The 14772-nt window shown below is 42.2% G+C and overlaps 1 protein-coding gene across 3 annotated transcripts in view; it reads right to left on the minus strand.

Moving 5' to 3' along the window:
• grk3 (G protein-coupled receptor kinase 3) overlaps positions 1 to 14454 on the minus strand; it is a 75008-nt gene extending 60554 nt beyond the window's left edge. Inside the window, exon 1 of one of the 3 annotated variants that reach the window (XM_063477834.1) lies at positions 11924 to 14454. In XM_063477834.1, coding sequence (XP_063333904.1) covers positions 11924 to 12036 — 113 coding nt within the window. In that variant the 5' untranslated portion in view covers positions 12037 to 14454. The remainder of the gene's footprint in view (positions 1 to 11923) is intronic. The other 2 variants (XM_063477833.1, XM_063477835.1) reach the window with 2 other exon arrangements.
• Between the last annotated feature and the right edge of the window lie 318 nt (positions 14455 to 14772).

The raw sequence follows: 14772 nt of genomic DNA on the forward strand, positions 1-14772 counted from the left end.
CCCAACTCAAACCTGCTTCAGACATTTTCAGCCCATGTCTGTAGTTCTCACGCTGTGGGAGAGCAACAACTAACATTTTATTTGCTCTGTCAATATTTCTCAAGAAAGCTTAGTTTACACCTGACAATACAAACAGGACCTGAGTAGGTGGAAGGAACACTTGTTTCAGCTCATTTGAGCCTGCAGACATGTAATTACTGTCTTTAACAGGAAAACTCACTTTGCCAAAACTTGTTTTTCTGGCTGCTGCTCAGCCTCAAGTGGATTCAGAGGGGGCAAAGACAGCCACCTGAGCAATTTTCAGATCTGCAATCATTCTCGGTTAATTCACTCTGGAAAAAGTGGTTTTACTTTATAACTGGATAGAAATAGTCCATTAAATGCTGTATTAAATAGCAATATCTCAGTGCTGTCTGAAAAGCAAAAATATTAACAATGGCACTTTCAGGATTAAGAGCTTGTGGGATTCTTGCACAATTTACTGTTTGGCTCAACAACAGATTTTAATGACATCTCAATGCAGAGTACAAACTGCAAAATTAAAAAACTGATCTGCAACAACTGGTTAGCACAGTTGAAATGATGCATCTATCAGTGAAAAAAAATCACTGGCTGCAGGAGCCTGGCAGAGGGGTCGTAAGTCATCATGACTAGAGCAGGGCGATATGACCAAAAATATTTATCACGATATACATTTGAAAATTTGCCATAACGATATAACTGACAATATAATTGACACTAGACAAAATACTTTACAACTCCACAACTTTATTAGTGCAAAAAAACCAAAAAAAAACAAAAACAAAACCCCACCAATGTATTTTCACTTAAACAAGCAGCTGTTTTTTATGTGCATTAAAGTTATATAAAAATTTAACAGTGCAAATGCAAATTCCTTGCTGACAGTTTAACCAAAAGGCATTTCCAGTGGAAATTGGCCGACATATCCTCAGCATAACCATGTATAATATCCACAAAACTTAAAAAGAGGTTATACACACACACAATACGGTAATATTATGTTGAAGCGCAGTACGTATCACTCCGCGAGGCTCCTGCCTACGATAGCCGTAATGCTCCGACAATCCATCAAGCGGTGCGGGTGCGTAGCTTAGCAAAGTCATACTAAAACATTTGACAGATTTTTGAGCGCCGTGTACCACATAAAATCGTTTCGAGGTCAGTAAACACAACCAGAATTCATACATAAGGCACACGGGTGTCGATTTTCAGAAAAATCAAAAGATTCATTTTAAGTGTGCCGTATTTTCCAAAAAACACGGTAATAACAACGGCCCGCTAGCATGCTCTACCAAAAATAGTGCTTTGTTGTGTATCTGACGGATGAAAGCTAAACCAGTTCCACACCACTGAAGTTGCAGCATTTTTACAAACCAATTCTGGTTCATCCGTTTCATTCAACGATCCGCTTTTGCCCTTCTCATTCTCCGTCGCCGCCATGCTTTTTCCGCCATGTGCATATGAAAACAAAGGCACTGCGCATGCGTGTTTTACCCATATTCTATCGCGACATTTCATTTTCTTATCGTTGCCCAACATTATACCGGTATTACCGTGAACGGTATGAAATGGCCCAGCCCTAATCATGACTCAAGCGTGACAAAGACATCAAAGACATGCTCCCTATTTTTGAAACAGCAGCAGGTGGAGAACTGGTCCATGTGGCAAAGCATGCTCAACTGGGCTGCAGAGAACAACACAGACTACTGACCATAGAGGCAGTCTCACCAGAGACCAACAATGACACACAGGATGGATTTTATTCATATGAAAACTGTTAAAGATTCCACTTATAGGTCTGATTCCTTATTGACTCAGCAGGAGTCCTCCAAATGTCAGCATTAGTGCAGATGTTTTGGGGTTTGGGTTGAGTCCACAAACAGTATGTATGCGACTCGTCTAAGCCCGACCTGCCTGCATGACACTAACATTAGGCTAACCAAATATTTCTTCTCAGTAACAACCACAATGCTCAGCTGGGAAACAGTGGGGCTCATGCAGTGTTATCAAATATGAGCTTTTCATTTAGACTCATACTGTGTTAGCAAGGATGCTTCGGCATATTGACGTCTTTTTATACTGAAAAGGAAAACAGTGACATGTACTAACACTGCTGTCCACTGTAAAACTGAGCCCGTCTTTGCTCCGCTCCCTGCTGCATGTTCCCAACAGCACAGACATAAGTTCAACATCACATTTTGCAGAGTAACCATGGGAAAAACAACATAAATAAGATCAGAGGAACAGGATTCTGAATGACGTGCTGGTCTATCATTTGACTATACAACAATGACCAGCATGCACCGCTGCAAAAATATAAAAATGTTAAATAAGTGTGTTTTTCCCTTCATATTTAATATTTCACGTCTGCACACATGCACAGACACCACCCTGAACTCTGTGTCTCATAGAGAGAAGGCAGTTGTTTTTTGTACTTTAGCTGGAGACAGGAATTGAAAGATGTGATTGGCTGAGGGCCGTTAGTGGTGAGGCCAGCTCTGGCTAAGACTCGGTCAGCATTAACTTGATCTCTATAACATAACAGCAGGTCATCCTGTCGCCATCCCCCACACTTTTCTTCTCAGCTGCCGCCAGTGTTGCCGTCAAAGTCTCGCCTCACTGCCAGAGGACTCAGCGTGGCCCGCTGAGAATGTGGCAGCACCATGCTATCTCCAAAGTGCCACATTTAAGTGCAACCTTCCGGCCTCTGCAAGTATGCTGCAGGAAGCTTCACACATGCACGACTGTTACAGCCGTGCATGCATTACTGGTTGCCCATTCCCACGCACGCACGCACGCACTTTTAATCAAGTTCTGCTTTTTTTAAAACAGAAAAGCCTGTCTCTTTTACTTGCCCTTCACATTTGTCATGATTCATTCCATTCAACCATTCCACATTCCTCTGAAAACATTCAACATACGCACAATCACACTCCAACACATAGACAATACCTGGGCTTCTGTGTATAAAACATTTTGGCTCCCGCAGAAAGGAACATCCCCAGCACTGTAGTAAAACTGAGGAGAATATTAGTTGGGTTGTTCGTGAACAAGACGCTCTCACGACTCGTTGAGTAACGCCACTGACGTCTGACGACGTCACATTTTAGTGCCCGTTCGGATCGCTTGGAACCCCAGTCAAGCAGGTACTATTTTAATACCTAGTACCAGGTACTATGACCTAATGGAAAAGCCTAAAAACCGTGGCGAACCACGGCGATTCAATCCAAGATGGTACTAATGGAAATGGGGCTTTTGAGTCACTGAAGCAGACCCCTTCACGGTGTGTGCTGTTGGTGCCTGTTTGAGTGTTTCTAAGGGCTCATCTGAGATAAGTCATGCTTGCTGTTTGGTACAGACCATCCAACAAGTTGTGCTACAGTATTGCCAGGTCACATTTCTCCATTTTATTAGTCTTGCACTTGCATTAATTAGAAGATGTGTGTCTATAATTCTCCTACTCAGTTTCTGCATGCAGCTGCGAACATGATCCTAATGAGCTCACTTCTGGCTCCAAAGAACCATAATGGCTGCAGCTGAAAGAAGCTTCAGAAAGTGTGTGATGCCACAAACACTCTGTCCAGCTCTTATGCTCTCTATAGTGCACGCGTACACACAAACAAGTACTGGCTGTATGTAATGGTGTGGACAGGAAATTAAAAACTAGGAACTAAACAAAAGATAAATGTATAAATGAAGGAACAAACTAGTTTTAAAAGGCATATTAAATTAGCAATCTACATTTGATCACTATCCTCTAGCTTGTTGTTCAGTGGCACAACCCAAGCCTGCAGTCACAGACTCTACCAGGTATGTAGTAGATAGGAGGAAGGGCTGGAAACACTATGACCTACAGGCACATCCAACGGTCTCACCACTTTTTGACTAAATGCAGTAATCGAGGATGCACATGAAGTATGTGGGTGAGACACAGATACAGCCCTGTGTAGTCAAGTCCAAGTTTATATCACTGAATTTTGTCAAGATAGCATTCTGTGTCAGGCTACATAATAGTCTGATCCTTTATTATTTCCAACTCCCATTAACTTTGTCAAATGGGAGAAATAAATGAGTGTATTCAAGCTGACTTCATGAGCACTTCAGGAAATAAGCAGTGCCTCTGCAGGTCCACTTAAATACAAACCAGAGCTCTTCATCGCAAACTTGTTTGTGTTTACAGTTATAATTCATGCAGTTGTATTGGACAGCTTATTCTCTTAATGTCCTCACTGACATGTTGGAGGCACATTTTCAGCCTGGCTTCACTGACTGGTTTACTCATCAGCTGTGTTACACTCCTTTCACAGGTCCATTAGCTGAACCTTTTATCTCTGCGGCTCCTTTATGGTAATGTGTAATGTAATAAATAATAAAGCTCATATCTAGCACAGAATCATTTGATAAACCACTCTCACAAAAACATTACACTAATGATCGACTGTGTGGTTTGTTTCCTCATACAGAAACGCCTCCGCTTGTTACAGGATTCAACCTGGTGTGGTCTTTACATGGAGCGGAGCTGCCAATCCTTGGATTAACTTGCAGCCTCCATGTTTCCCTGAAGACTAAATGTCTAATGAGTGAACTCAATTAGCCCGGCATACAGTTTCACTGGTAAGTCTACACTGAGTGCTAAAGCTTTGCTCTGTTTGTGGAGACGAGCACAAAGGTCATCCACTCTAACAGAGTGCTCCTGTGCAACCGCAGAGCAGCTCAGTTCTGATCAATAACATACCAGCACCTGGGTTTGCCATTTAATTTTTCTAAGAACCTCTACAGCTTCTCCTAATACAGATTTACAGATTTGAAAAAAGCAGCTAATGGTCATCCAATCAAGTAAGGGTCTGCAATTTAGAAACAGCACCACGGCTCTCCAGCTGCTGGAAAATCAGCATGTTTATGGAACCCAGTGTTCAAGTGATTTTAATCCCAGCAAAAATGGTTGCTGACGATTTGATTTTATGTGTATACACCGCACCACACTGTTTTAATAATATACTCAGCTCGGTGCTTGGTCTCGCACACACAAATATGAATTTGGAACTCATCAGCACATGTCAGATGTTGCGTCATCTGTCATCAGTGGGGTGGATGCTGGGGGCTGTCAGTTTAAAGATTCCTTTTCACTCCCAGGTGAGATTGAAGATATAGGCTTAATTATGGCTAAATATTATTTTTCTGCCACAAGGTGATCAGGACAACTGCAGACTAATTTACAACAGTAAATACATTTGAAAATAATAATATAGGTACATCCCAATACAGGTCTATATATGATCATTTCATAGTCCCCGTTAGTGCTGGGCGATATGACGATATATATCGTGTGGACGATAGAAAAGTGTCTATCGTGCCATTTGTCTTCTATCGTTTCTAACCCTAATTTTATAAATTACATAAAATATATCATTAACCCTTTACAACCGGTCGGAGCAGGCACACTCCGTTTTGCCTAACTATTTTTAAATCCCTGTAGAACTGGAACCACGTAAGGTAGCGCAATAATTGTTTTTGCATATGAAACCGGAGGAGTTGTACTTACATCTTATTCCATTAGCTTGTCCTAGGTCACGGTTTCCTTCCACATATAGCTTTGCATAAATTGCATAAAAAGCACTTCCAGCAACAAAAACATAATATTCCAGACTTGCAGCAACAAAAACATAATATTCCAGAAACACGCTTTGCCGATCCGATCAGCTGTTCATAACACTTCCTATGTTGGAATATAAGTCAGAGCAACTATCGCATGTCCGCCATTACCTGTCCGAAACCGGAAGTGACGTCATTTTCGCGAAAAATTTAGTTTTTTACCTTCAAAGCCTATGTTGGCGTTTTTAAAAGTCATATTTGACTTTATGCTCTTCTGTATCGTTTCTGGGATGCTTAGAAGTCAAATTACACTGTTGGAAATAGTTTATTTTGATGCACATGCTGTTTGTTTTGCAAATTTGCATTATAATATTTATTTTCATTTTTCCTGTAGTATATTAAAATTAGTGTATCTCAAACATAAAACTATGAAGACACTCAAAATAAATTTCTTGTGGTTGGAAACTATTTTGTGCAACTTTTTTGTATTTACAGTTTTGAGGGATAAGCCTCTTAAATTTCTCTAACTAGAAATATATCTAAAAAGCAAAACAAGAACAATTTTCAATTTTTTTTGTAGTTTATTGCACTTTTTTGCAATTTATATAGTTACTATGGACTTAATGCATACGTATTATTAAAATTTGGGCTATAACGGTTGTATTGATGTATAGCAACTTGAAATGCTCCCACAAATGGCACTACAGCATGTAAAATGTAAACATAAGCTCTGGCGGACTTGGTTCTATGGTTGGTCTTAAAGGGTTAAATAGCCTGTGCAAATATATTAGTGTTGTCTTCTAACTATACATACTCTGAACTTTATGCAAGAGAAAATTAAGTATAAAAAAAATGATATTTTTCGCAAAGAAACTGTCTTGTGGTTTTGCGACATGGTGCTGCTTTACGTGCACCCGGATTTGCGACATGCTTTACGGTAACTCAAAACAAAGACTGCACCCTCTCCACTCGCTGTTTACAGACTGCATACTTTCCAGATGACCACAGGTCAGGTGGTATATCGTGATATATATCGTTATCGTGATATAAAATAATTCATATCGTGATAAATATTTTTTCCATATCGCCCAGCACTAGTCCCCGTGAATGCAATGTTATGTTCTCCATTTGCATTTCTTTAATGTGTCAACATACGCCACCCATATGTAACTCAACATCACCAAAATTTATATGTGACAGCATTTTGTTCGACTCATGCCTAAATACAGAATGAAGAATCGGAAAAAGCGTCACATCTCTACGAGGTAAATGAAGTAAAATCTCAGTAAAAATCTGACCACTCAAAACCTCATGTGCTACAGAAAAACACAAATATGGAGAATTAATTCTTTGGTGAGTTCCAAATACATAGAAATTAAATCCAGAAAAAAAAGCAGAGCGAGAACCGTGAGCTATTCCAGGCTAAGTGAGGGGAGAGGAGACGTCACACTTCGTTCACCTGTGAGACACAGGACTCGGTTGAGAAGCCACCAAACCAAGGACTGATGCTAAATGGCCACTGAGCCAGCCAAACAGAAAACACAGAGGTCCAAGGGAAGCTGCAACACAGCAGCTAATATTTATCTTAAAACAAGCATTGTCATGTGGTAGCAATCTTAGAGCCATGTGTGGCAGTTATTTGGGCATTTATTTAGAAATTCCATATATATGAATGAATGAATGAATGAATGAATGAATGAATGAATGGGGGGTGTCATTCATAACAAAGACTGTACTCCACAATTACCAGTCATGTCTGAGATTACAACTGCAGTACTGTGCTGTAAATATGTTTGACACACAGAAGGTTGTACTTTTGTGCACGCCAATAATTACACACCATACAGAAACATGGAAAAGCTTCAGAATGAAAAATCAACACAAAAAGGTAACTGTTTCAAGACAAACTCAAAAATCCAGTTAACTGACCAGACCTACACTATATGCTGCACACATGATCACTAAGTCCTGTGTTTGCTTTGTGTTTCCACTCCCAACAAACTGCAGCAGCTTTTAACATTACCACACCAGGAGAACCAAACCAAACAGGCAAACGCACCAGTTGTTTGGACAATACCACAAAGGTTAATCACGAAAAACACTTTAACCAACGCACAAACCAATGTTTGAATGAATCACCGCAAATACACAGCTGGCTAAGACCTTTTCTGAGTCCGACTGCTGAGCGGCTCTTTTGGAGGAGGAAAGCTGCCATGTCTGCCATGAACTGACTCCTGCTATAGATTTGTACAGTGCTGTGTTTCTCTCTGATCCACCTACTGAGGACTGGGTCTTCTCTCCAGCTGATGTATGGATCTCCAAATATACCTGTGGCCTGGCTAGGTAAAGTCTTTGTATGGGAGACACACTTACTGTTGTAGTGGTAGATGTTAGTGTTCTTGTATCATCACTGACAACTGCCAAGCAGCAGTCCACAAACAATGAGCCAATCTGCTGCTATAAAATATAAATGTGATATTATCTAAAAGCCCTAAACAGATTTAGTCCTTTGCAAGGTATTGTCTCAATTATTAAACAATGTTCAAAGCAAAGGCTGGAACACACATTAAAATAAAGCAAAAGCCTATGTTTTAAAATCTGTGACAGCCACAAAGAAGGCCCAAAAGTTTAGTAAATGACGCACATGTATGTGCTACTGCAAGACTGCAGTTTTCTCTCTTTGGCTCTGTTGTGTATATTTGTTCATGTTTTCTGAAAGTGCTTCAGATTTAGCTCTCTGGACCAGAATACACTTACTATCAGCTTAAACTTTAAGCACCATGAGAGAACTGTTATTTTGATTTGGTGTTTTCTAAAATAAACTGCATCGAAATTGAACCAGAGACAAATTATTTCGCAACTGAACTATTTTTTTCTGGGGAAAAAATAAAATTGGACAAAATTTGCAACCAAATGATGCCGGTTCTGATCTTTGGGTTTACATTGTTTTTAATTCTCCTTCACTGCCAATGAAACAAAGAGCGTTTCACAGTTACTGGTCTCCACAAACACCGTCTCTGAATCACCCTCTACTCAATCGTGTAAATTTAGAGAAGATAGAATGAGCATAAATAACACCCAGATAACTTTTTTTCATCTGCCCTTTTTAGCCACACCATCACGTACACAGAGTTAGTGCAGGGCTGGGTGCTTAAGGGCCATGAATCTCCAAGTCATAATTATTGTGTTATTCTGTGACTGAATGCTCAATGTAATGGATTAACGGTTAAGACGAGCTTCAGGTTCTGCGAGTTACTTTTAATACCACACTGGAATGAACTGAAAACAACAGCAGCCTGAGGAAAGGAAACATCAACTTTCTTACAACCTTTTACAACAGTGATGCTTCAGAAACAACATGAAGCTACTGATTCACTTGTTTAGGTTTGTTACAAATAATGAAAGTGCTTTAATTTGAGCCCATGTCAGAAGCACTGACAAGCTGACTGTTAGAGGAAATCACCGGCCACTGCTGCCAGACCTGTCAGAGGTGGGAACTCTCTGCAGAGCGTCAGAGCCTTTGTTTGTGCACTGAAGGTGTCTAAAGCCTGCCAAGAGGGCGGAGCCCTCCTGCTGTTATGGCATGTAAATACATCAATGAGTTACAGGGAGCAAGGACTGATTTTTGACCTAATTCACTCTACATGAACAACTATCAAGGCACACGCATTCAATTGGTTATCAGAGAATATGCTTTCATGTAATCATTTCAGCTGGAAAAAAATTAGCAGCACGTATTCAAGTGTCTTTCTGCTGGGCCGCCAAGACAAGTCAGCGGGGGTTGTCCAGATTAACAAAGATAAAATACCAGCAGAGCAACATTATTGGACACACAAATTCAAAATTATGCTTTTTTGAACTTCTACTTGCTAACTCAAACTTTACACACCTCCATCACTGAATGAAGAAAAGAGTAGGATAATATTTCTCACCGCACTATGAGGTGCAGATTTTCCTATAAATGACAGGACTGATATTTAGTTCTACAACTGATTATTGATTTCTTACCACTGAAAGTCCTTCTTTTCCCCTCAGCACATCAGCTGGTCATAGGCACCTGCACTATGAAATGATTTAAAGATACCCAGGGTATCTTTCTGTTATCTGGATCCACTTACCCCAACAATGGCAATCAGGATAACTCTTACATGAAGCTGGTTATCAACTCACTAAGGCACAAGCGTGTTCACATGACAGGCTTGGCAGCGTCTGACCAATTACACAGATTATTGGAAGAGGATTAAAGAGGATTATTACTGAAGCTGAGCAGCTAATTTTATAAAATTTACAACAGTAAATATATTTGAAATTATTAACATAGGTATGTGCAAATACAGATCTACATATGATCATTTCATAGTCCCGTGGATGCAATGTTATGTTTCCATTTGCGTTTCTTTAATGTGTCGCATTCAATGTACGCCACCCATATGTAACTCAACATCACCAAAATGTATATGTGACAGAAATCTGTTCAGCTCACCCAAAAAAAAAAAACATACAGAATTAAGAATCTGAAAGTGTCAAACAAAGACAATTAGATAAAATGTTAAAAACTGAAAATGTGTTTCAGGACATTTTAAAGAGTAACACGAAAGTAATGTAATGAGTAGTGTAATGAATTAGTTTCTCCTGGGAGTACTTAAGTAATATAGTGCATTATTTTTGAGAAAAGCATTATTTTTAATATGTTTCTTTTTTAAATAATGACCCCAACACTGATTATGCCAACATGCAGTGGTGAAACGTGTTTTTGTTTCCACCTTTAATCGGACCAGATTTCTTGCTCATTTCGTAAAGTCCTGTGCTTTGGTTGAGGTTGCTGTAGGAGCTTCTTCTCTTGGTATTACATCGTCACAGGACAATGACACAGCTCTTGCTGTCAGACATGGCCAGGCCTAACTCGTTATTGTGCACATAAACACATGGTGTCGCTATAATATATATACACATATATACATACACATACATAGATATAGATAGAGAGAGAGACAACTGTATATATACGGCCTACTTCATATTAAGATTCTAGATTAAACGTTGCATTAAAAAAAAAATAGACCTCAGAGTTATACTGTGTACTACGATGAGAAGATGTATTTATTTTATATTAGTTATAGCTTGTATTTAAAGCTCACTCTGAATAGGTCTGCTAATTTTCACATCAACAGATGGACGAAGTGGTCTAAAGAAGGAAGAGTCATAGTGGAAGCACTGGGGTGTCAGATGTGACTGTGTCAGCAGGAAAGAAGAATTCTGGATGGGACTACAGAAGTCAGGACCAGCTCTGAGTCAATCTGGCATTTGCAGCTTTCATTATGCAAAAACAACATGAAAATAAATACAAAACACCCCAGAATCCAGCCTCAAAACCGTAAGGAAAAACCCGTTTGTGATTAAGAAATGTGGAGTACAAGGTAATAGCTGGAAGCACAATGAGCTCAGATCAGATCAGTGACAGTGGTACAAACTGTCCAGCTAACATCTAATCCACACATAACTGCTGTTCACACAGTTAGCATTTGACTGAACTCAAATGGCGCTGTGAAATTTTCACAAACATCATATGAAAAGCAACCATCTCAATAACCAAATTTCAACCACATCCCCTTCAATGAACTTGCACGCTACAACCTGGACTGAAGCGACACTTTCAAGCCTCTGCTGCAGGGACAAAAGGATGTACAATTATATACAAATGGTAAGAGGTGGTGGGGGTGTACTATTTCAATAAGACTCTAGCTTTAGTCTTGAGTAACACCCTCCTCGGTGAGCTGGACGCTTGCAAACAGCAAAGATGAGATCAACAGCTGTATAGAGTGATAATAAAGATGCATCAGAAGGATTTACAGCAGCACCGACAACACTCAGCAGCTTCAAAGAATGAATTACACTGGCTACAAGATACAGATTTAGGATCAGACCTTCAGTCAAGAAAGCCCGCGAGCAAAGAAAACATGCCTGACAAGCAATGGACACCAGAAACGATGGCAAATAAAATGTGCAGGTAGCTCCAACACTGTGGATCATTGGATTAACTTCTTGTTAACTTTAAGCTGTATGACAATGATGGTTGAAATGCAGATTTTACGAGGCCAGGGTTTGCTGCATGTTCTTAGAAACCTAAAGTGAGAAAAAGCTTTACAGTCATTTCAGTCCCCATCAAAGGTAAGGCACAGGTTTGAGAGGAAGCACGCCTCCATCGCCATATATGGTCGCGTAGCATGCACAGAAAATGTCATCCATTTCACAAAAACACACACACACACACACAAAAGCCCAGCATCAAAGCCCCCATGGATGTGCTTACCTAGGCTCAGGCAGGATGATTTTCTTGCTCGCCCGGGCCGCTGGAGTAGATTTGCTCTTCTCCATCGCCATCAAGTAACTGACATCGGCGAGCACCGCTTCGAGGTCCGCCATCTTTCGACCCTGGGATGACCAAATCGATTAAATAACCGGGCTGGGGAGGGTGGCTTCTGATTTAGGGGCTTAAAAACAACGTCCTCGGCCAGATGTGACCCACATCAAGGGCCAAGGCGCGCTGTGGGGGCCGGATGAATGGACGGCGGCGCTGACCGTCTGCTGGGAAACGGCGGCGTTGTCTGCGGCTCCAAGTCTGTTCAAACCACCATCGTTGTCACGTAAAAGAGGAAACTTACGAGGGGAGACATAGGGTAGGGGTTAGTCGAAATATCTGCAGTAAGCAGGCCCGCTAGATCCACCGTCCTTGCGATTCCATGTAGCGCAAGGGGAGAGAGTAAGGACCTGTGATGTGTCTCACACAGGTAGGTGCGATGCACCACACACGGGCTCTGTCAGGCTCTACAGGTCTCCGGGGACTTGCCTGGTCCTCCTGTGTCCAAACGACTGGTCTGTCTCCAGTGCGGCATGTGCTTCAGGAAGAAGGGAATGAGGGAAGGAGGGGGCAGGGGGGTGTTCCTTAAAATGTAAACACTACTGTCGAAAAAATGTTCTAATCTTAGCGGACTGCCTGCTCCTTCTCTGCAACACAAAATCAGCCACGCCGTGGGAAGACAGGCTTAACGATCAGTGCAGAGGGGGTAACCTAGACTGGTGAGACACTGCTGAACGGGTTAGATGTGGATCATCAAGGTGCCCGTTTGTAGTCTTGTGCTCCTGCAGCAAAACGCTAATCTGTCAGGCGCGACCTGGCGTAAATAAAAGCGTGTAAGCCGAGGTTAGAGATAAGCCAGGATTCATGATTTGCATTCCAGAGTATCCACACAGCGCTGCTGTTTGTGCCCCTGCTGCTGCTTTCCTGTGCAGCGTTAAGGCTCAAAACCTTCCTTATCGTCTCGTCAATCACGCACAAAAAAAGTCACCGGAAAAGATGCGGTTAAACTGCTGACAGAGGTTTGTCGCCAAATTTTGCCCAGGTGTAAAGGAATTGAATCAAGCTCTCACAAACCAAATCCAGCGGTACATAGCTAACTGGTTTCTAGCCGCTGCCACTATAGATATTTGGGTTCGTTCGCTAGTTAGCTACCACGCTAGCTAGCAAAATGAAACCTGCTAGCCACGAGGCTAACTAACCACCAGGATACAGAGCGGCCAGTCAGACACTCTTATTTTAGGCTATTCCGCTTCAGCAGACATATAAAATCGATCCCGTTGCAAAGACAGTCACTTGCAGGCAGACAAACAGCAGCGATTTTCTCAGCAACGTTAAGCTAACGGCCGAGGCGAGGACACTGGAGACTCGTATTGGGGAAGTCTTGCAGCGTTTCCGCTAAACAGTCTTCGACAGTCCGGTGAAGTCAGAACGAGGATAGAGATGCAAAAAAATAATCCATAGCTGCTTCTTCGGTTACCCCGAACGTTAGGGGGACCCTCCCTGCCTAAAGACCCAGCACAGAGTTACTGAGTGTGGGGGTGAGGGTGACGCTGATGATGGAGGAGGGGGAGGGAGCGCTGGCCAGTAGTCTGCTTGGTAAACGCTAACTTTTCTTCCTCTCTGTAAACGTTGGCTGCCCGACTGCGCGGCGAGGCAAACTGTCAAATTCTTTAGTCCGTGCAGTGTTAAGAAAAAACCCCCAAAACAATATTTATAGTGATGAGGTTAACAGTACACTGGCGCGCGCCTCAGAGGTGTGAAACTGAACGTTCAGATCAGGTCTTCTTGCTCCGCGCCAGCCCCGTGCGCCTCCTGCCTACCAGGTTCTCGGCGTTCGCAGAGCCTCTCGGCTGCTTAAACGCTCCAAGCCTCTGAACGACTCTCCTTCCGCAGCCCCTGACTGAGTGCCAGTCGGTCAAGTCCGCTTGTTTCAATTAAGGTGTTCGTCACCTCTAGTACGGCACATGTGTGACTTAAAGCCTCCTTCTCTCTATTTTTTTGGTGTTTTTTGCTAGCACAGTGGCTCTGTCTGCTTTGTAGTTCGACTTCCTCCCACTGCGGCGGGGAGAGGCTCGTAAAACACGGAGCGGCTCTCTCGGCTGTTGGAACGGAAGCGCGTTATTGGAGGTGTTTAGAGAGGAAGGTGTTGTTTCGCTCTGTTTATTTATGTATTACAAACAAACAAGGCGCAGTCCGCGCCTATTCATGCACGTGCAGCTAACCTAATCAGGACGCCGTGTCAGCGGTGATTAACGATGCTCACTGAGAACAGCTCGGATTGGCCTGTAGAAAAGAGAGCTCTTTGGACGGGCCTGCTCTGTTTCCGCTGCACTACATTACCCCGCTGCCCCCCACGCTGCTGCTGTTCGCACTGAATTGGAATAGTCACGAACAGTAGCTTCCGACAGTTCATATTACAGCAGTGTATTTTGCGTCAACGTACCCGCCGAGGGATGCGTGCGTTGCTCAGGTGGAGATGCAGTGCCGTTGCCTGGCCGCACGTGGTAATACTCTTAGTGCAGTGAACGGGCCAAGAGGCTTCAGCGGACCAGCTCTCTGAAACACTTTGAAGTAAGGTGGGCGTCAGGAGCAGGGCTGTTTTGGATGAAAACTGCATACAGGGGCCATCATAGGGACCATAAGTCTGAGTGACAAAAAAAAAAGACTCACTTAAAATGTGCAGTAAGGGTGGCAGCACAGTGAGCTTCATTAGACCTGTGACATTGTTCTTGTCATGACATAAATCCCCCACTGATTTATGTCATGGGCTGTGAGGTTAAAGATCAAAATTATAACCTCTG

This window comes from Pelmatolapia mariae, linkage group LG7 (genome assembly GCF_036321145.2).
Source record: "Pelmatolapia mariae isolate MD_Pm_ZW linkage group LG7, Pm_UMD_F_2, whole genome shotgun sequence".
NCBI classification, from domain to species: domain Eukaryota; kingdom Metazoa; phylum Chordata; class Actinopteri; order Cichliformes; family Cichlidae; genus Pelmatolapia; species Pelmatolapia mariae.